The 16,300-nt window shown below is 56.4% G+C and overlaps 2 protein-coding genes across 5 annotated transcripts in view; both read left to right on the forward strand.

Annotated features, from left to right (window-relative positions):
* Positions 1-7,429, forward strand: part of LOC121436562 (regulator of G-protein signaling 12-like) — a 100,185-nt gene extending 92,756 nt beyond the window's left edge. For 2 of the 3 annotated variants that reach the window (XM_041636563.1, XM_041636564.1), the window contains exon 18: positions 6,947-7,429. In XM_041636563.1, the coding sequence (XP_041492497.1) occupies positions 6,947-7,173 (227 nt within the window). In that variant the 3' untranslated portion in view covers positions 7,174-7,429. The remainder of the gene's footprint in view (positions 1-6,946) is intronic. The other variant, XM_041636565.1, reaches the window with a different exon arrangement.
* A 1,606-nt stretch (positions 7,430-9,035) lies between these two features.
* LOC121436500 (hepatocyte growth factor activator) lies at positions 9,036-15,694 on the forward strand. Of its 2 annotated transcripts, none has more exons than XM_041636464.1 (14): positions 9,036-9,204; positions 9,769-9,940; positions 10,039-10,135; positions 10,304-10,383; positions 10,971-11,093; positions 11,216-11,347; positions 11,521-11,631; positions 11,719-11,893; positions 12,150-12,253; positions 12,646-12,901; positions 13,800-13,939; positions 14,159-14,299; positions 14,386-14,534; positions 15,449-15,694. In XM_041636464.1, exons 1-14 carry the CDS (start codon positions 9,088-9,090, stop codon positions 15,626-15,628), a joined length of 1,977 nt encoding a protein of 658 aa, XP_041492398.1. In that variant the 5' UTR covers positions 9,036-9,087; the 3' UTR covers positions 15,629-15,694. The 2 variants fall into 2 exon arrangements, with proteins under 2 accessions (XP_041492398.1, XP_041492399.1); XM_041636465.1 differs by having other exon boundaries at positions 9,037-9,204; positions 12,150-12,235.
* The last annotated feature ends 606 nt before the right edge of the window (positions 15,695-16,300 follow it).

Raw genomic sequence — 16,300 nt, forward strand, 5'->3', positions numbered from 1 at the left:
CTTAGGGGAAGCAGGAGTCCAGTGGAGGGGAACAGTGTGACCAAGCGGTTGGGATGCTACTCTGGGCCCACCCAAAACACAGTGGAGATGGGCTCCAGCAGCCGCTGTGCTCAGTGTCCTCAGTGACAGTGACGAGCCTTTTCAGTGCATGTTTCCTATTGTTCCTGTCCAACGCCTGGCAGTGATCTACGGCAGGCAGTGTTTGCGCCCGTCCAGGCCTTCTTTCTGGGCTTCAATGCATGGTCCATACACTCACACATCTGGGCACTTGGGAGGGCACACACGGTGGCCTGGACTCCAGCCTCACCCAGTGGGGCAACACCCAGTCAGGAAGCACGAGGTGCCATGAAGTGGCCCTGTGTGCATGTTTGGGCACCTCTGTCAAGCCACACCCTCCTTTCTGCTCCTTTGTAGCTGCCTGTTTACAGTTCTACCTGTGTTCTAACTCTGTTCTTCCGAGAGTAATAAACTCGAGCGCTCATCACTGACTGGCTGAAAACTCCTTTCTTCTTCATTTACAGTGGGTTCTCTCTTTAGGATTAAACATAGATGATTCTTTCTACGTCTTAATGATTCTTTCTACATCTTAACCATTTTGGAGAAATTAAGTAGATTTATCTTAAACAACCTTTTAAAAAATGATTTATTTTTTAATGTGTGTGTATATGAGTGTTTTGCTTGCATATTTGTATGTGTACTACATGTGTGTCTGGTGCCCCCAACTCAAGGCTATAAGAGGGTGTCGGATTCTCTAGAACTAGAGTTACAGATGACTGTGAGCTGCCATGTGGATGCTGGGAACCAACCCAGGTCCTCTGCAAGAACAGCAACTTAACCACGGTCATCTCTCCAGCTCCAAATAGACTGGCTTTCAAGAGAGACCATTCACTTCACATGGCTGCTCACATGGCTGCCACACCAGCTTTGTGATAGAAACATCAAGAGAACAGGCTTTAAAGTGGGAATAGAATTGTCCCCTGCCCAATCCTGCCTTCTGGCAGGGTCTTCCTCACCTCAGGCTTGTGGTCTCCACAGCTGTCTCCTGTTTGCCTGGGCACTTCCACTGCAGAAGAGGAGAGCAGAGGAGCCGTCCTGGGCTTGGCTCCTTAAGCCCTGTTCCCCTCTCTGGGATGGCTCTGGAGCCTGTTTCTGCTCAAGCTGGCTCACAGCTCAAATGTCAGTGCCATATCTGGAGTGTGAGTAGGCTGTGCAGTTTACCCACGGGGCACATGGACAGTGACGCCCAGTGTGGTGCCAGGCCAGGTTGCCTTTGCTGGCGTGCCCTGGCTGTGCTGATAGGGGGAGAGCAGGGTGGCACTAGACTTGTAGAGAGCGAGTCTCTGGTCGCCAAGGAGATAAGGAAGTAGGGTCCTTGGCTTTGTCCTGAAAAAAAGGACAGCAGTAGAGGGTCCGGGGGCTTCAGCTGTAGCGCATTGGTTGTGGGTCCCACTCTCCAGTCCCCAGTGTCATTGGAGTCATGGAGGCAGTGGCCCCAGCATGAGGGAGGAGGTCGTGGGGTATGATTCCACTGTTCAGCTTGCTTACCCCAGTTTGTGTCTCTGCACCAACTATTCCAGGGCTTCTTTATGTGGGAGAGTGCCTGGCTGAGTAAGGGCTGCTGGGAGTGCTGGAGAAGGCTGCCTATAAGAGCACCCTCAGGTGCACACGTTAGGGTCCTTTCTGGCTCTCTGAGCAGGGCTGGGCCAACTGATTGCCACTTACAGTTTTCAGGGTTTGAAGGCCCCACTTCCACCCAGTTACTCTCGACTAACTGTGAGATAGTTTTTAGGGATTTGTTGGCCACCTTGGCCCCACAATCCAGTGAGAAAAGCGTTGAAATGTGGCCACTAACACTCTAGACACTTTGATAGGGGTGTGTGTGTGTGTGTGTGTGTGTGTACATGGAAGTGCCTCTATGTAACATTTCATATATATTTGTGTCTTGACAAAGGAAATTCCAAAATACCTAAGTTCCTTCATAATAGGGAAAAGCAGATGAGTGTCCCCAGCCTGGGAGAACTTCCTCCTTAGCACTCTTGGAGGGCTGCTCTGTGTTTGTTTTACAAGGCATTACAAAGGGAGCAGGGACCTGGAGTTGGGCCTCCCAAGCAGGAAGTTCTTACAGGCAGGTCTGGAAATTGCCCCTCACAGTTAGACAGTCATTCCTGTTCATCCTTCTAGTATTGTCTGTCTGTCTGCTGGCCTGCTAGCGTGCTGGGGGCATAAAGAGGGCCTCTGGAGGGGGAGGGGGAGGCAGTATGGGTCAGCAGCCTATGTCTGTCCCAGACAGCTCTCTGAATCCGGGGAGGGGTGGAGTTCTGCCTGGAGGACTCGTTGCTTCCAGGAGGAAGTGAGCTGTGGTGATGGGGTCTGAGGTGAGAACCACAGAGCAGTCTCCTGCTCTGACCATGGCCAGCGCCCCACCCCATCAGCACTCTGAGTGCTCACAGCCAGCAGAAGCTTGGAGCCTAGGGGTGGTCTGGTTCTCTGCCCAGGGACTGGACACTTCAGCTGCCCCTCCCTTCTGTGGCGCCACTATCCTACCCACTCTCCTGAGGTCCCTGCCTCTGCCCTGCCTGTCTTCTCCCTCTGTTCACTGGGCAACACAGCCTCCAGAGGCCAGTCTCAGCTAAGGAAAGATCAGTGAGCCCCTCCCAGCCCAGAGTGAATGGCCTGGTTCCTGGGGATACCTGGCTAGGCTGAGCTCCCTGCTCAACCTCAATCCCAGACCCACAGGAGGCTGCCGAGAAATGTCAGCTCTGAAGGACTACCAAAAGGCCGAGCCATGATCCCTAGGGAAGGGGCCCTCACAGAGCCATCCAGGGGCTTGTCATGTCACAGTGGCTGGCTGGGAGCTGCCAGCTCAGTTCTCCACCACAGCTCTTCACCCTCCTGCCAGCCCATCCAGAGGTAGCTGAGACTTGGGGACAAAGTCTTGTGTCAGTTCCTCACCCTGGAAATAAAGATATCGTGACTGCAGCTCCGTGGACAGATCCTGTTCATGTCAGGCTTATCTGCCTACCCCAGCCCGGGTGCTTCCCCAGCCCTGCGTGGTACCACACTTTCTGATCTTGGATTGAGGGTACACAGCCTTCCCGGCCTCAAGCTCCATCCAGACTGCCTGTAGGAGGCATTTCCTCCTTGGCAAGTACCGTCCAATTCTATTCTCAGGCTCCCAGGGCACCTCTCATGTCCTCAAGGAAGCCCGGCACTCATGCGGCACAGACAGGCACAGATCAGAACGCTTCACCCCCTGGGGACGACACTGTAAGTTTGCCGAGTTACCAAGGAAGCCATCTGCCAGGAGCCACCCCATAGCACATCTGGTAGCAAGCCGTGTCCAGTGTCTAGTATCAAGTAGATATCGGGTTCCTAGTGATGCCCCAAGGCCCTGGACCTATTGTACTAGCCCAGACTCCAGACCCGAGGCTTTGCTCTCTTCTGACCCCCCCATCCTGATCTACCCCACCCTCACCCCCAGCACAGGCCTTCCCTAACCATGCTGACTTCTTGGCTACCCCTACCCTAGCATGCCAGCCTCACTAGGTACCATCCTGTAGACTCGCCCACTCCCTGTCCACCAGTGTGCCCTGCACCACTGTCCATCCCAGCCACGGGCGAGCATGTGCTCAAGGCCCGGGAAGTGTTCCGTAGAATAAGGAACTGAAATCTCGCCCTGCCTGTCACAGCCCTGATCCTGCGCTGGGTCTTTGTGAAGGCAGGTGGTGACCAGGGTCTTTGTGAAGGCAGGTGGTGACCAGGGTCTTTGTGAAGGCAGGTGGTGACCAGGGCTAAGTCATTCTCTCCCAAGAGGAACCACAGTTTTCAGGCCCCTGTGGGAACCTGTGGAATGGCCAGGGTGGAGCCCTGGCCCTGGTCCTCTTTGCTGTCTCCTTCCAGGCTTTCCTGCATCTGTGGCTCACCTGTGCCTGGTTTCTTTCTAGGAGCATCTGGAGGCCCTGGTAGGAGGCCGCAGGACCAGATGGTGCATGCAATCCTGAGAGCATGGGGCCATAACTCAGGGCAGTATCTGCCTGTGGAGACAGGAAGGGAAGAGGGGCAGGCTTCTAGGGCTCGACCCTGAGAACGGGATTATTTCGGGAGCAGCTTAGTGGGTGAACCCTCAACTTTACTTAGCTGTGGGGCACAGAACCTTAGGGATGGGCTTTAGGGGTCAGCATGCTGAGCCTAGAGCAGGCAGCAACAGCTAGGGCAGGAAATGTCCACAGGTAAATGAAGAGGCCTGAGGGTGACAGATGCCACCACTCCTGATAGGCAAAGGATTATTCAGGCTCCCATAGAGGAGCCTAGGTAGTTCCCAGTCTCTGGGGCTCTGGCAAGGGGGTTGAGTGGTTAGCCAAGGGCCAGTGTGCCAGGAGGAAAGGCCCAGGGGTGGTCCAAGGGGCAGAAAATGAGATGCTGATGTAGCCTCGGGCTGAGTGTTCAAGAGCACTCGGCCCAGGGGAACTAACACCAGGAGGTGTGGTATGGGCTCTGCTGCCCCAGACTGGCCCTGCCCAGTGGCTTCTCATGCATTGCTCCTAGCCTAGGGAGCTCTGTGGGGCCTTGGAGGTAGGCTGGTCCTAACATATGGTTGCTGTCTGACTCACTGGCTGGGAATTGCCACATTTTCAGAGCAGGCAGGGCTGGGCAGGCAGGAAGTGTGAAAGTGCCTCTCCTTTTGAGGTGCACTTCCTTGATCCCCAGAAAAATCTGCCTTGCCCCGTTCTGGGCACACAGGCCTACGGGAGGCTGGAGTCTCTTCCAGTGTCCATTCAGAACTGGAGGGGACTATACAGGCCTGCTGTGCCTTTGTCGGGTAACTGGTTCTTTCGGGACCCGATGGCATCCACATAGATGCTCCAGCGGTGTCCCTGGTCCCTGAGTGTACAAACAACCGTCTTGCTGCCGTGCCACTTGAAGCTGTGGGAGTCTAATGACAAGCAGGGTGGATAGGGGCAAGATGATCCCAGCAGGCCCTAGCAGAATGTTTGCTGAGTGACCATAGAGAAGACTGGGCGAGAGTTCCAGTCTTACCCACACTGTGTGCTGGGCACCCTGTTCTTGATATCAGCTGAAGTCAATGAGCCTCCTCATGTGTCCCCTGGACTTGTCAAAGGATGAGCTGGGGACCCCCAACAGAGACATTGTGCCTCTGTGTACAAGCCCGAACTTGCTACACAAGGCCTCATGGAAGCCACTTCTGGAAGCTTGGGCCAAGGGTAAGGTGAGATACAAAGAGTCAGTGGGCCTTGGAGTCCATAGAGAAGCTGGCCATCACAGACCTCCTGACCCCTGTGCCTGTTAGGAGACTTGGGCTGTGGAGGGAGCAGAATCTTCATCTTTAGTGGTAAGCCCTCTGTTATAGTTGGGGAAACTTGAGTCTGGAATGGTTTGTAGACTATAATCCCATGTTCTGGGGTCTTGTGGCTTGGAATGGAACTCTCTGTCCACATGAGGCTTTGGCAAGGAAGGCCCACTTTGCCTGTGGCTCCCAGAGGTAGCGGGAAGTGGGGATCCACCTCTGCAGACCCTGCTCTGCTCATGTCTATAGATGGAAAGTGGGGGTTCTCAGGGGCTCCCTCAGCCTTAACTCTGGTGTCACTGCCCCTGATTGGAGCTCAGATAGTACAATGCAGGAAACTGAGACCTGACCCAAATGGAGCCACTCCCAAATCCCTGCAAGCTATTACTGGGCTGTGGGGATACCCCTTCCCCCAAAGTAGATGGGTAGGCCTCTTACAAGGCCCATGCACAGCGAGTCAGATATGTCAAGGCAGTCCTGGAGTAAGGATTTCTAAACCTATCTTGAGATCTAGAACCTTCCAAGGCAGTTTGGGGCACCTAGAATAGAGGAATTCAGACCAAAGAGGGGAATACAGCAAGGGAAGGACAGTGACAGTGGAGGCGACAGGTCGGTGACAAGTGTTGGTGACATGGGAGTCAAGGGGCACTATAGTCCCAGAGAAGTTTGTGCAGGTGAAGATGACCCCAACATTAGGAAAAGGAAGGATGGGGCCTGGGGAGCTGGGCTGGGAGGCCTGTTATGGGAGGATCCTAGGGTCTCCAAGGCTTAAAGGATGCAGGCAGCACCCAGGAGAAACTGGGGGTGGGTGCTGGCCCCAGGTGAAGGTGAGCAATCAGGACAAGGTGACTAGGGACCTAGGCAGGTGACCTGGCTCTTTGCTTCTGGGCTTCACTTGGGGCAAGGAAGAGACCGTGAGGGGAATCTCAGTGTGGCTCAGAGACAGCTCCCCTCCCTGCTTTCGGGGACTCCTACTGAACCCCAGGGTCCATCTACCCCTTTGAGTTGTCCTAAGTCCTGGCCACTCCAGTCCCGCACTGGATGAATCCACCTCCCTGATTACAGACCTGGCCTGGAGGCAGTTCAGAATCTTCACTGGAAGCCTGTCAGGAAGGAGTCCAGCTGTTTTCCTGGGAGATGAGGAGAGCTAGCCAAAGAGGCCTGGAGAAGGATGCCCAACAGGGAACTGCAAACATCAGCAGTGTTCCGGGTGGGTGAGCAGAGGAGGCTGCACGGGCCAGCATCTAGTGAGAGGCCACCCTAGTGGGTGAGACCCCTGAGCAGTCTGACAGATGAAGCCGGGGTACAGCTGTACAGGTGTAGGAAAGCCCTGAGTCCCTTGCTCATCGTGTCAGAACAGCCTGTGATTCCCGACCCTCCCAGCTGAGACTCTGTGGTACTGCCTGCCATCAGGGCCATTCCCCGTGAGGCGCCCAGTTAGGAGAATCATCTGTGGAGGCTCCTGGTCAGCCTGGAGGTGTAGGCAATTGATGCCCTCTGAGCTTTCCAGCCCTCCTGCCTAGGATCATCTTGTCCGGAGTGGATCTGGGGTATTTTGGTGTCTGTGCAGGGATGACGGGTGGGTTTTGGAAGTCCAGGGCTGAGCCAAGTAGGTGACGGCTTCTCTTCTCCCTGTGACAGGGGGCAGGGCCCAAGGCAGCGGAAGCCTCCCAGTCAACAGGATCATCGATGTGGACCTCGTTGCGGGTGTGACTCCTGGGTGGGGAGGCAGCGTCCTGGGGGTACGGCTGGGCCCCAGGAGGGTGAGAGCTGACGGACCCTTTCTATCAAACAGTCCCGGCCTGAGCCCAGTCCCAGGTGAGCCCAGCAGGCCCAAGGCCAGCACGCACCATGCCACCTTTGTGTGAAGCTGTTCCGAAGTTGAGATTCCTACTGTTCCAGCGTGCTCTGTCTTCCTGTTCATATGGCAATGCCATGACTTTGAGACAGCGGGGGCCCATTTGTCAGCAATGGGTGCTCAGGGGCCTGGGAGGAGCCCCTTCAGCCACAATACCCTCAGGAGCCAAAGCAGGAATTGAAGGGACAACCTCGTCACAGGGGCTGGATTTAGACAGCTCCACAGCAGCCAACCTTGGCATTCAGACTCTGCCCAATAAAATGTTTCTGAAGACCTGCCATGCATTGTGTTGTGCTAAGTGCTGGTGTCGCATGCTCCCCACCCTCGGGAGCCCTCACTCCCAAGAAGAAAGAATCCCAGGGAGGGAATGGTGCCTGGCCGTGAGGTCAGGGTCAAGGGTGGCTGCAGGGAGAAGGTAGCTTGGCATCTGGGAGCTGAAGGTCAGAATCTCCTCCCGCCCTTAGATGTATGGGATCCAGGACCACCCTTGGGATAATGAGGCCAGCTACACCCCAATATTGTCCATCACACTGTCCCTTGTAGGTGACCTGGGGTTCTGGACGTCTGTGCTCTTCTCTCATCCAGTTGAGAGCTGCAGTGGGGTCACTGTGGTCTCACTCCTGCCCACTGTGTCCACTGTGCCCAGTGGAGCCGTCTTGCTGCTGGCCCTGCTCCCCTACCCTAGTCTCATTCAGGTGTCTAGCAAAAGAACCAAGTATGTCGAAGACAGACAGGAGCGACACTGGTTATAGACTGGTTATCCAGTCCTGATATGGCAGGACATTAGTGAGGAGGCAGAAGTGCAGGGTGGTGTTGGGCTGAGTCTGTAAGACACACCATCCTGGGCCCAGGATGCCTCAGGAGAGGCCCCAGCACTGAGCAGCCCACTGCTGAGGGGCTTATCCCGAAACCCTTCCTAGAACTGGAATTGGGCTGGCTGGAAGGTTTCTCAGAGAATGTACGTACTAGTTACCCTGTTGTGTACACCCCACGGCACCATGTCCTAGCACCATGTCCGGCACCGCCATTCCCCAGCACCACCGTGTCCCAACACCTCTGATGGGAGCTCCCATGTTTCCAGTGCCCACCATGCTTCTAGCACCTACTTTAACGAGGTCCGGTGCTGCTTGGTGTCTGTTCTGGAAGTGGAGAGGCGATCCCGAGATAGCCCTGCCACAGCTAAAGCCTTGGGTGTGGAGTTTCTGCTCCGGCTTGCCTAGGGTCCCCAGTGGCCCCCAGTGCTAGAGCCACAGGGCTATGGGGCTCAATGGTGCTCGCTCGGTGTAGCCTGTTCAACATGAGTCATGCAGGCTATGTCCACAGGGCTGGGGAAGCTTACTGGGAGTGCCCAGACTGTCTGCTCTGGGGTCCTGCGTAGTCCAGTTTTAGGACAAGCAGACAAATACAGCCTTGGCCCAGGGAGCAGCCTTCTCTTTTTAGCTGCTCTGTGGCCCTGGGTGGAGGAGGCACCCTCTGTCCTGTATTGACATCTGTAGATTTGGGACAGACAGGAGCATCTCCACCTTGAGTCAGTGGCAAGCTGGGAAGAACTCGAACCCCCAGGGCCCTGCCTGCTGCAGGTCCTGTAAAGGGCTCACAGACAGGAATGGCCAGCAGTGTGGCCAGGCAACCATGTCAGAGAGACGTGGCCCTGACCTGCCCAAGTCACCCTGGAAGACTTCCTAGGTGAGACTGAGACTGTGGTGTTGGGGCCAGGAGCAAGCCTTCACCAGGACAAGACTGCCTCAGCCGGCAGGCAGAACTGGACAGTGGGGTGGAGCCATGGCCTTGGCAGGAGGATCCCAACAGGATGCACGTGGGAGGCAGGGTTAATCATTGTCCTATAGCCTTGACCCCACCTGCCCTGGCCATGTTCCCTGGCTACTCTGCTCCTGCTGCCCCTCACGCCAGCTCAGGAGGAGCCATGGGGCAACTAGCCTGGGTTCCTAGCCCCTGTCCTTTACCCAGGCCATGTCCCTTCCTGCTGCTCCTGCTGCTGCTGCTGGTGGTGCCTCGGGGGGCCCAGCCCCAAGTTGGCAGGGTGAGCACTGACCCCTCTCCCTCACAATGTGGCCGAGGGCTCCCTGTGGCCACTCAGGGTTCCTGGGAAGAGGCTAGAGAGAGGAAAGGGCCCCACAGAAGGAGTGGGCTAGGGGCCTGGTGGGATGGCCTAGTGGGGTGAAGTTATCCTTCACACAGAGGTGGGGTGCTGGGTTGGGCTGACCTGGAAGGCCTGGGGGCCTGAACTTTTGGGATGGAATCCTCTTGTTGCCTCTGGCCTAGTGCAGGCCGTGTGAGTCCCTGGGACTTCTTTTGTATCTCAAAGTTTGAGATGGGGTGTAGAAGACCTCTGGTGCTTCTAGCCGTTCCTGTCCACCCTAGACCTGACTCTAGGCTTGAATCTCAAGACCAGGTGACTTGGGGGCCTGTGACTCCAGGCTAGCTTGTTGAACTACTCAGACTGGGAAAGAAAGGTCAGAGGAGGTCTTGGAGACATCCATAGTCCCTGGGACCTGCCTCGAGGAGGCTCAGGGCTGTGACATGCCTGACTGCTGTTGTCCAAGCGTGAAGGACTATCCCGCACTGACAAACGTTGGGCTCCTAGAACCACACAGAAGCACCAGAACCTAATGTCACAGTCACCCCTGTGACTCCCACGATCCCTGTGACCTCCGGTGACGTCAACTCCTCAATAGCAAGTTTTCCAGAGACAGAAACTGAGGGACCTCAAGGTGGGAGGTTCCTCCCTCCCTCCAGCAGCCCCCCTGGGGGCCAAGGTAGGTCAGACCCCGCAACTGGGACGCAACTGGGACGTGGGGTAGAGGTGGAGTACTCAGCGGAACCCCTGACCCCTGCTGCTTCCACCCCTCCAAAGTGCTCACCGAGTCCGGGCAGCCATGCAGGTTCCCTTTCCGCTATGGCGGCCGCATGCTGTACTCCTGTACCTCTGAGGGAAGTGCCTACAGGAAGTGGTGAGTCCCAGGGTGGGACAAGGACTGAGGACCCTGATGAGCCCTGCAGCTAGTAGGTCTCAATCCCAAGCAGGTGGCTCTAGTGAGCAGGTGCTCCAGGGTGCCTAGGCAGGGATGGGTGGGGCTCTGGGCAGAGACTCCGTGTCATCCTCAGACTCGGCCCTTTAGGTGTGCTACAACACATAACTACGACCGGGACCGGGCCTGGGGCTACTGTGCAGAGGCTACCCTGCCTGTGGATGGTCCAGGTTGGTATGTGGCGGGACCAGCCTGAGCCCCCAGGAAGGGCTTTGACGGGGTGCTTGGATTGGGGTCTAGGGGTCACAGAGCAGGATGGAGATAGTGGGATGTGGGGCAAGGGGTTCTGCACGTAGTGGGGCGTGGTCTGTGAGTTCGATCCTTCTGAATCCTGGGATATCTAGGGACAAAAGAGCTGTCAGCCCAGACGGCAGCATACCCTCAATGGCTTTGGTGACCATTGATGGTACCAGGGCGCCCTCTTGTGGTGAAGTTTATCCCTGGAGCCATACATGGTGCCTGGGACAAGCCCTGGGTAGCGCCAGGAGTCCGAAAGAAGAAAGCATGAAACCTGTGGGTTTGCTGTCCCAGGGTGCGAGGAGGGGGCAGAGGGCACAGTGTGTGTAGATGTGGAAGGTGTGAAATGAAGAGCCACGTGTCACCTCGATGCTGGGTGCGGAGCATTGGGAGGTGGGTAGTTGTTCACCCAGAGAGGGCAGTGTGAGAGTTCTCCAGACGCCCTCGGCTGGCAAGGGTTATGGAGGGACCCCAAAGACTCTTGCCAGCATCCATAATGTCCCCTCCTGCGTGTATCCAGCTGTCCTTGATCCTTGTGCCTCTGGGCCCTGCCTCAATGGGGGCACATGTTCCAGTACCCATGACCGTGCCTCTTACCACTGTGCTTGCCCTCTGGCCTTCACAGGCAAGGACTGTGGCACAGGTGAGAGGACCTTGGGGGCCCAGGAATGGGGCCCTTCCGGGAGGTTGGGGAACCCCTGCTGAGTCCAGGCTGGGCTGGGTGGTGCCTGCCTGCAGGTGCTATGAGCGCACTGTGACTTGCAGAGAAATGCTTTGATGAAACACGCTACGAGTATTTTGAGGTGGGCGACCACTGGGCCCGTGTGAGTGAGGGACGTGTGGAGCAGTGCAGCTGTGTGGAGAGCCAGGCCCGGTGTGAAGGCACCCGCCACACAGGTATGTCATGGCCAGCTTTGGGGAGGCCTCGGGTACCATGGTATGTGGGGGTAGTGAGCAGGTACCTCTTCCTCACCCAAGCCTAAGGTGACCCAACAACAAGGGCACAGGGAAAGAACTGGCCTTTCCATGAGTTCATGGAGACCAGGTTCAGTTTCTGGGCTGTCCCCTAGCTTGCCTGAGCAGTCCGTGTCTGAATGGAGGCACCTGCCACCTGATCGTGGGCACCGGGACCAGCATCTGCGCTTGCCCATTGGGCTATGCTGGGAGGTTCTGCAACATTGGTGAGCCACTTTCTTTCTTGTCTTGTGGGGCGATGGTGTCAGGGAGCCTTGATGCGGCGTGGCCTCACGTACTCACTGTGCCCACAGTTCCTAACGAGCTCTGCACCCAGGGAAATGGTACAGAGTACCGCGGAGTGGTCAGCACCACTGCCTCCGGCCTGAGCTGCCTGGCCTGGAACTCTGACCTGCTCTACCAGGAGCTGCATGTGGACTCCGTGGGTGCTGCTGCCCTGCTCGGCCTGGGCCCTCATGCTTACTGCCGGTCAGCATCTAGTGGCCACTCTGACTCGTTCTGTGTGGGAAAAGGGGTGGACAGAATGGATCCCCAGACTCAGCAAGGGCCCACACTGCCAAGATGGCCACTAACCTCTGCCTCTTGGGAGGGTGGGGTCAAGTGTGCCCACCAGGGTCTGCAGAGCAAGCACATAGCTCTAGGGTGGGTGTGGGTGCCTGCCCCATTGGGTGCTCGGGTGGTCGTCTAGGGAGAGTGGTGGTGTGATTCCCTTGCCTGCCTCCAGGAACCCAGACAAGGACGAGAGGCCTTGGTGCTATGTGGTGAAGGACAACGCACTGTCGTGGGAGTATTGCCACCTGGCAGCCTGTGGTGCGGGCACACTGAGAGGTTGGGGGTGGTGCTCCCTGAGGACCCTCAGACATGGGTCGGTGGAGGGGACTCAGTGGTACCCTGTAGTTAGACCCTGGAATGGTCAACTCGCAGAGGCCTGTGCCCCAAGCACTCATACTGGGAATATCTGGCTATCTTGGGTGTGCAGTGGGGTCCCAGACTGTAGGAGAGACAGAGCTCACTCTGTATCAGGTGCTCTGGTCTTGCCAAGGTCTGTACCCGTCATTCTACTCTCCCTTTCTGTAGAGTAGGGACAGAGGCTTCCAGGGTAACTTCTCAGAGCAGGGCTAGGCCTGAGGAATTGGGCTATGGGTCCAGGTAGGACCCCTCTGGCTCTTCCCTGTCTCCAGGGAAACCCAGGGGTATGAACTGATGGCCTCCACTCCCAGAATCTCTGGTTAGAGTCCAGTCCCAGCTCCCGGAGGTCCTGATGACACTGGCTGAGTCAGCCCCAGCTGCACGCCCAACCTGTGGCAAGAGGCACAAGAAGAGGACGTTCCTGAGACCACGCATCATTGGTGGCTCGTCATCTTTGCCTGGCTCACACCCCTGGCTGGCAGCCATCTACATTGGGAACAGCTTCTGTGCTGGGAGCCTCATCCACACCTGCTGGGTCGTGTCTGCAGCCCACTGCTTCTCCAACAAGTGAGCACACTGGCCCGCCCCGCAGGGCACCCACCTCCCAGCCAGCCCTCCCTCCCTTCCTTGGCTCACCATTTCTTATGCTCCCCTAGCACCTTCAGTCCCTCTGTGTCCTGACGCTTGTGCTGGGCACTGAGGTAGTCACGGAGCATGAGGGTGAGGCATCTCCATGTACACCTATGCAGGGGCAGTAGTGGGTATGGCCCTGGCATCTACATAGACCCTGCCTTTCCAAGAGCACGGTAGTGAGGTGGAGATCCTAAGGCCAGAGTTGGGGCCTGTCCCATACGCCACCCTCTGCCTATGTCTAGGTGTTTGAGGGGCTCACCTGAGCAGGGAATCGGGGGGCTCAATTACAACATGAACCCCCCAGGATCACTGCACAGTTGGGGAAACCAAGGCCCGGCCCATCGAATGGGCTCCCAGGAGTAAGTGTCCAAGGTCCACTCCTGTCCCTACCCTGCAAGGCTGCAGCCTCAAGACCCCAAGACTGACCTGACTGCGTAGTAAATAAAGTGCCAGCCGTTCCTTCTAGCCCCGAGTCCTGGGGGTAAAGCACTTGCACCTGGGGACCCCACAGGACAGGTCAGGCTGGGGAAGGGCCTCTAGGCAGACCAGATCTCCACCCATGTGGCCCATTCTTAGAGCAGACCTCACCCCGCTGGCTTGTGAATGAAGTTGCCCTTGAAGACAGGGCTCCTAAGCCAGGACCAGTGTGGCCTCGCCATCCTTGTTGGGCTTGACTCTGCCGTCACGTGTGCTAAAAACATCTGTGCAGACTTCTCCCAGGGCTCTGACTCTCTTGCTTGGCCATGACCAACAAGTAGAGGAGCAAGGTTGGGGAGACCTGATAGTACTGAGGAGAGGACTGGGTGCCTACTCCTGCCAGCTTTCTGTCCAGTCCCCCCAGGAACAGCATCACAGTGGTACTGGGTCAGCACTTCTTCAACCGCACAACGGACGTGACACAGACATTTGGCATCGAGAAGTATGTGCCCTACTCCCTGTATTCGGTGTTCAACCCCAGCAACCATGACCTTGGTGAGCTCAGGGCCTCAGCAGGGTGGGGTGTGGTTTGTGTACCCCAAACCAGAGCCCAGATAAGAGCCAGGAATACAAGGGGGAAAAGTCAGATGTCAGAGGTGCTTCGTCTTTGGTCTCTTAGGCCACCAGCCACCCACCCCTTGCCCATTTTATGGGACTGTCTGCCATGTATTTCTCTCTGTCGAGGCTGATCCCTGGCCTCTCTCTCTTGTCTAGTCTTGATTCGGCTGAAGAAGAAGGGGGACCGCTGTGCTGTCCGCTCCCAGTTTGTTCAGCCCATCTGCCTGCCTGAGGCAGGCAGTTCCTTCCCAACCGGACAAAAGTGCCAGATTGCAGGCTGGGGCCACATGAAAGAGAGTGAGTGGGGGGCAGCCCCCGTGTCACCCCGATGGGGGGCAAGGCAGTGTGAGCCTGCCTGCCCTGAAAGTGCCGGTATTCCACAGATGCCAGTGACTATACCAGCTTCCTGCAGGAGGCGCTGGTCCCCCTTGTTGCTGACCACAAGTGTAGCAGCCCTGAGGTGTATGGTGCCGACATCAGCCCCAACATGCTTTGTGCCGGCTACTTTGATTGCAAGGCTGATGCCTGCCAGGTAGGGTATTGCCAGGCCCCCACTGGGACCACACAGATGGGGTCTTAGAATTTCCTGGCTCCTAGGGAGTTCAAGGCCTAACAGGGAGAGTAAGACAGAAAGTCCCCCACTGTGGACCACTTGGCACTTCCTGGAGGGCATCCTTGCAGTAGGAGAACCATCTAAATAGATGGGAAACTAAGTCAAAGGCAGGCCCAGCATCACATGGAGCCAAGACAAAGCCCCACTGTCCAGGCAACAGTTAGCATCATCCACGTGACGTCAGGCCTCAACGGCTACAGTTCTCTGCCCAGATTTGTCTTGTGTACTCAGCAATCAATCAATCAATAGCTAATGTTTGTGAAGGGCTTCACAGAGCAGGCCATAGCCATGATTACATGTCATCCTGCTCCAACGTGAAGGAATTGCTTTCTGCCTTTGAAACAAGTGAGGAACGGGCCTCAGAGAGGCCAGATCCCATCTCTAAGATGGCACAGGATTCTGGGGTAATCAGGGAGGGCTTCCTGGGGAAGGGGGCTGTTACACTTATTCCAAGAGATGTAGAGAAGTCTAGCAGGCTATGAAGTGGCATTTCCGGCAGTGTACTAACATGCTGGGACCTAGAGTACCCGTGTGTTCCTCATGGAGTAGGATCAGAGAGCTGCGGGGTGTGGAGGTGAGAAAACTTTCCAACAGTTTGAGAATAAGATGCCTTCCTAACTGCTTGGGGTCAGGAAGAGAGCCCACACTTCTCAGAAATGCCTGTCCCCCATCCCCAGGCAGTTGGCCTTGAAAAACGCTCAGTCTCCAGGGAGCACTGGAGACTTTCGTTGACCTATCACTTCAGCACATTTGCAGGGTTGGAAGCCCGTGTGCTCCCAAGTCAGGCTCCGGGCCGCTGGTGCATGCGTGGCTGAACCGAGTCTCTGTTCCAGGGGGATTCAGGTGGGCCCTTGGCCTGTGAGAAGAACGGTGTGGCTTACCTGTATGGCATTATCAGCTGGGGTGACGGCTGTGGGCGATTCAACAAGCCGGGAGTCTACACCCGTGTGTCCAACTACGTGGACTGGATCAACGACCGCATCCGACCCAAGCGACCAGCAGCTGCCTCCTGAGATCCTCTGGACTGACTGCTTACAATTCCCTGTCTACTACAGACAATAAAACTGTTTCTAAGAGCCGGGCGATGGTGGCGCACGCCTTTAATCCCAGCACTCGGGAGGCAGAGGTAGGCAGATCTCTGTGAGTTCGAGACCAGCCTGGTCTACAGAGCTAGTTCCAGGACAGGCTCCAAAGCCACAGAGAAACCCTGTCTCGAAAAACCAAAAAAAAAAAAAAAAAAAAAAAAAAACTGTTTCTAAGGACCTGGCCTCACGATAGCACTGCCTCAAGCTGGGACAGTGCTTTGGGTCTAGCCTCCCCAAGTCATGTCTTGGGCCTTCAGTGCAGATGGTGTGGCCTCAGGGCTGGGGCCTGAAAGCCAGTGTAGCTCCTGAGTGTGGATAGGAGCCTTCTGCCTCACAAAGATGGCTCAAGGGGACGAGCAAAGTCAGACTCCTCTAGACCTTATACCAGGCCAGGGTCCAGGCACCCTAAGCATTCTAAGGCAGGACATGGAAGCCAAGTCCATTTCCCCAGGCCATGAACAAAAACGTGCACCTAGCTTCAAGATGGCAGCCTGCCAACAGTTTGCTATCAGCTGTGGCAGCTCTGAGGGAGACCTGAGGAGCAGGGCCCATGACTGGCTACTGCTGGTACTAAGCACATGGGAGCCAGGCTTGCTTCCA

Source organism: Microtus oregoni, unplaced genomic scaffold (genome assembly GCF_018167655.1).
Source record: "Microtus oregoni isolate MIOR12 unplaced genomic scaffold, Mior012 000049F_ref0000343, whole genome shotgun sequence".
Lineage (NCBI taxonomy): Eukaryota > Metazoa > Chordata > Mammalia > Rodentia > Cricetidae > Microtus > Microtus oregoni.

Bases quoted from the DNA above. Each gene is read 5' to 3' on its own strand.
- LOC121436500 (XM_041636464.1), top strand. From the start codon at position 9,088: ATGGGGCAACTAGCCTGGGTTCCTAGCCCCTGTCCTTTACCCAGGCCA. The intron at 12,902-13,799 runs GTGAGCACACTG...CTTTCTGTCCAG, and splicing joins GCCCACTGCTTCTCCAACAA to TCCCCCCAGGAACAGCATCA. The intron at 14,300-14,385 runs GTGAGTGGGGGG...GGTATTCCACAG, and splicing joins CTGGGGCCACATGAAAGAGA to ATGCCAGTGACTATACCAGC.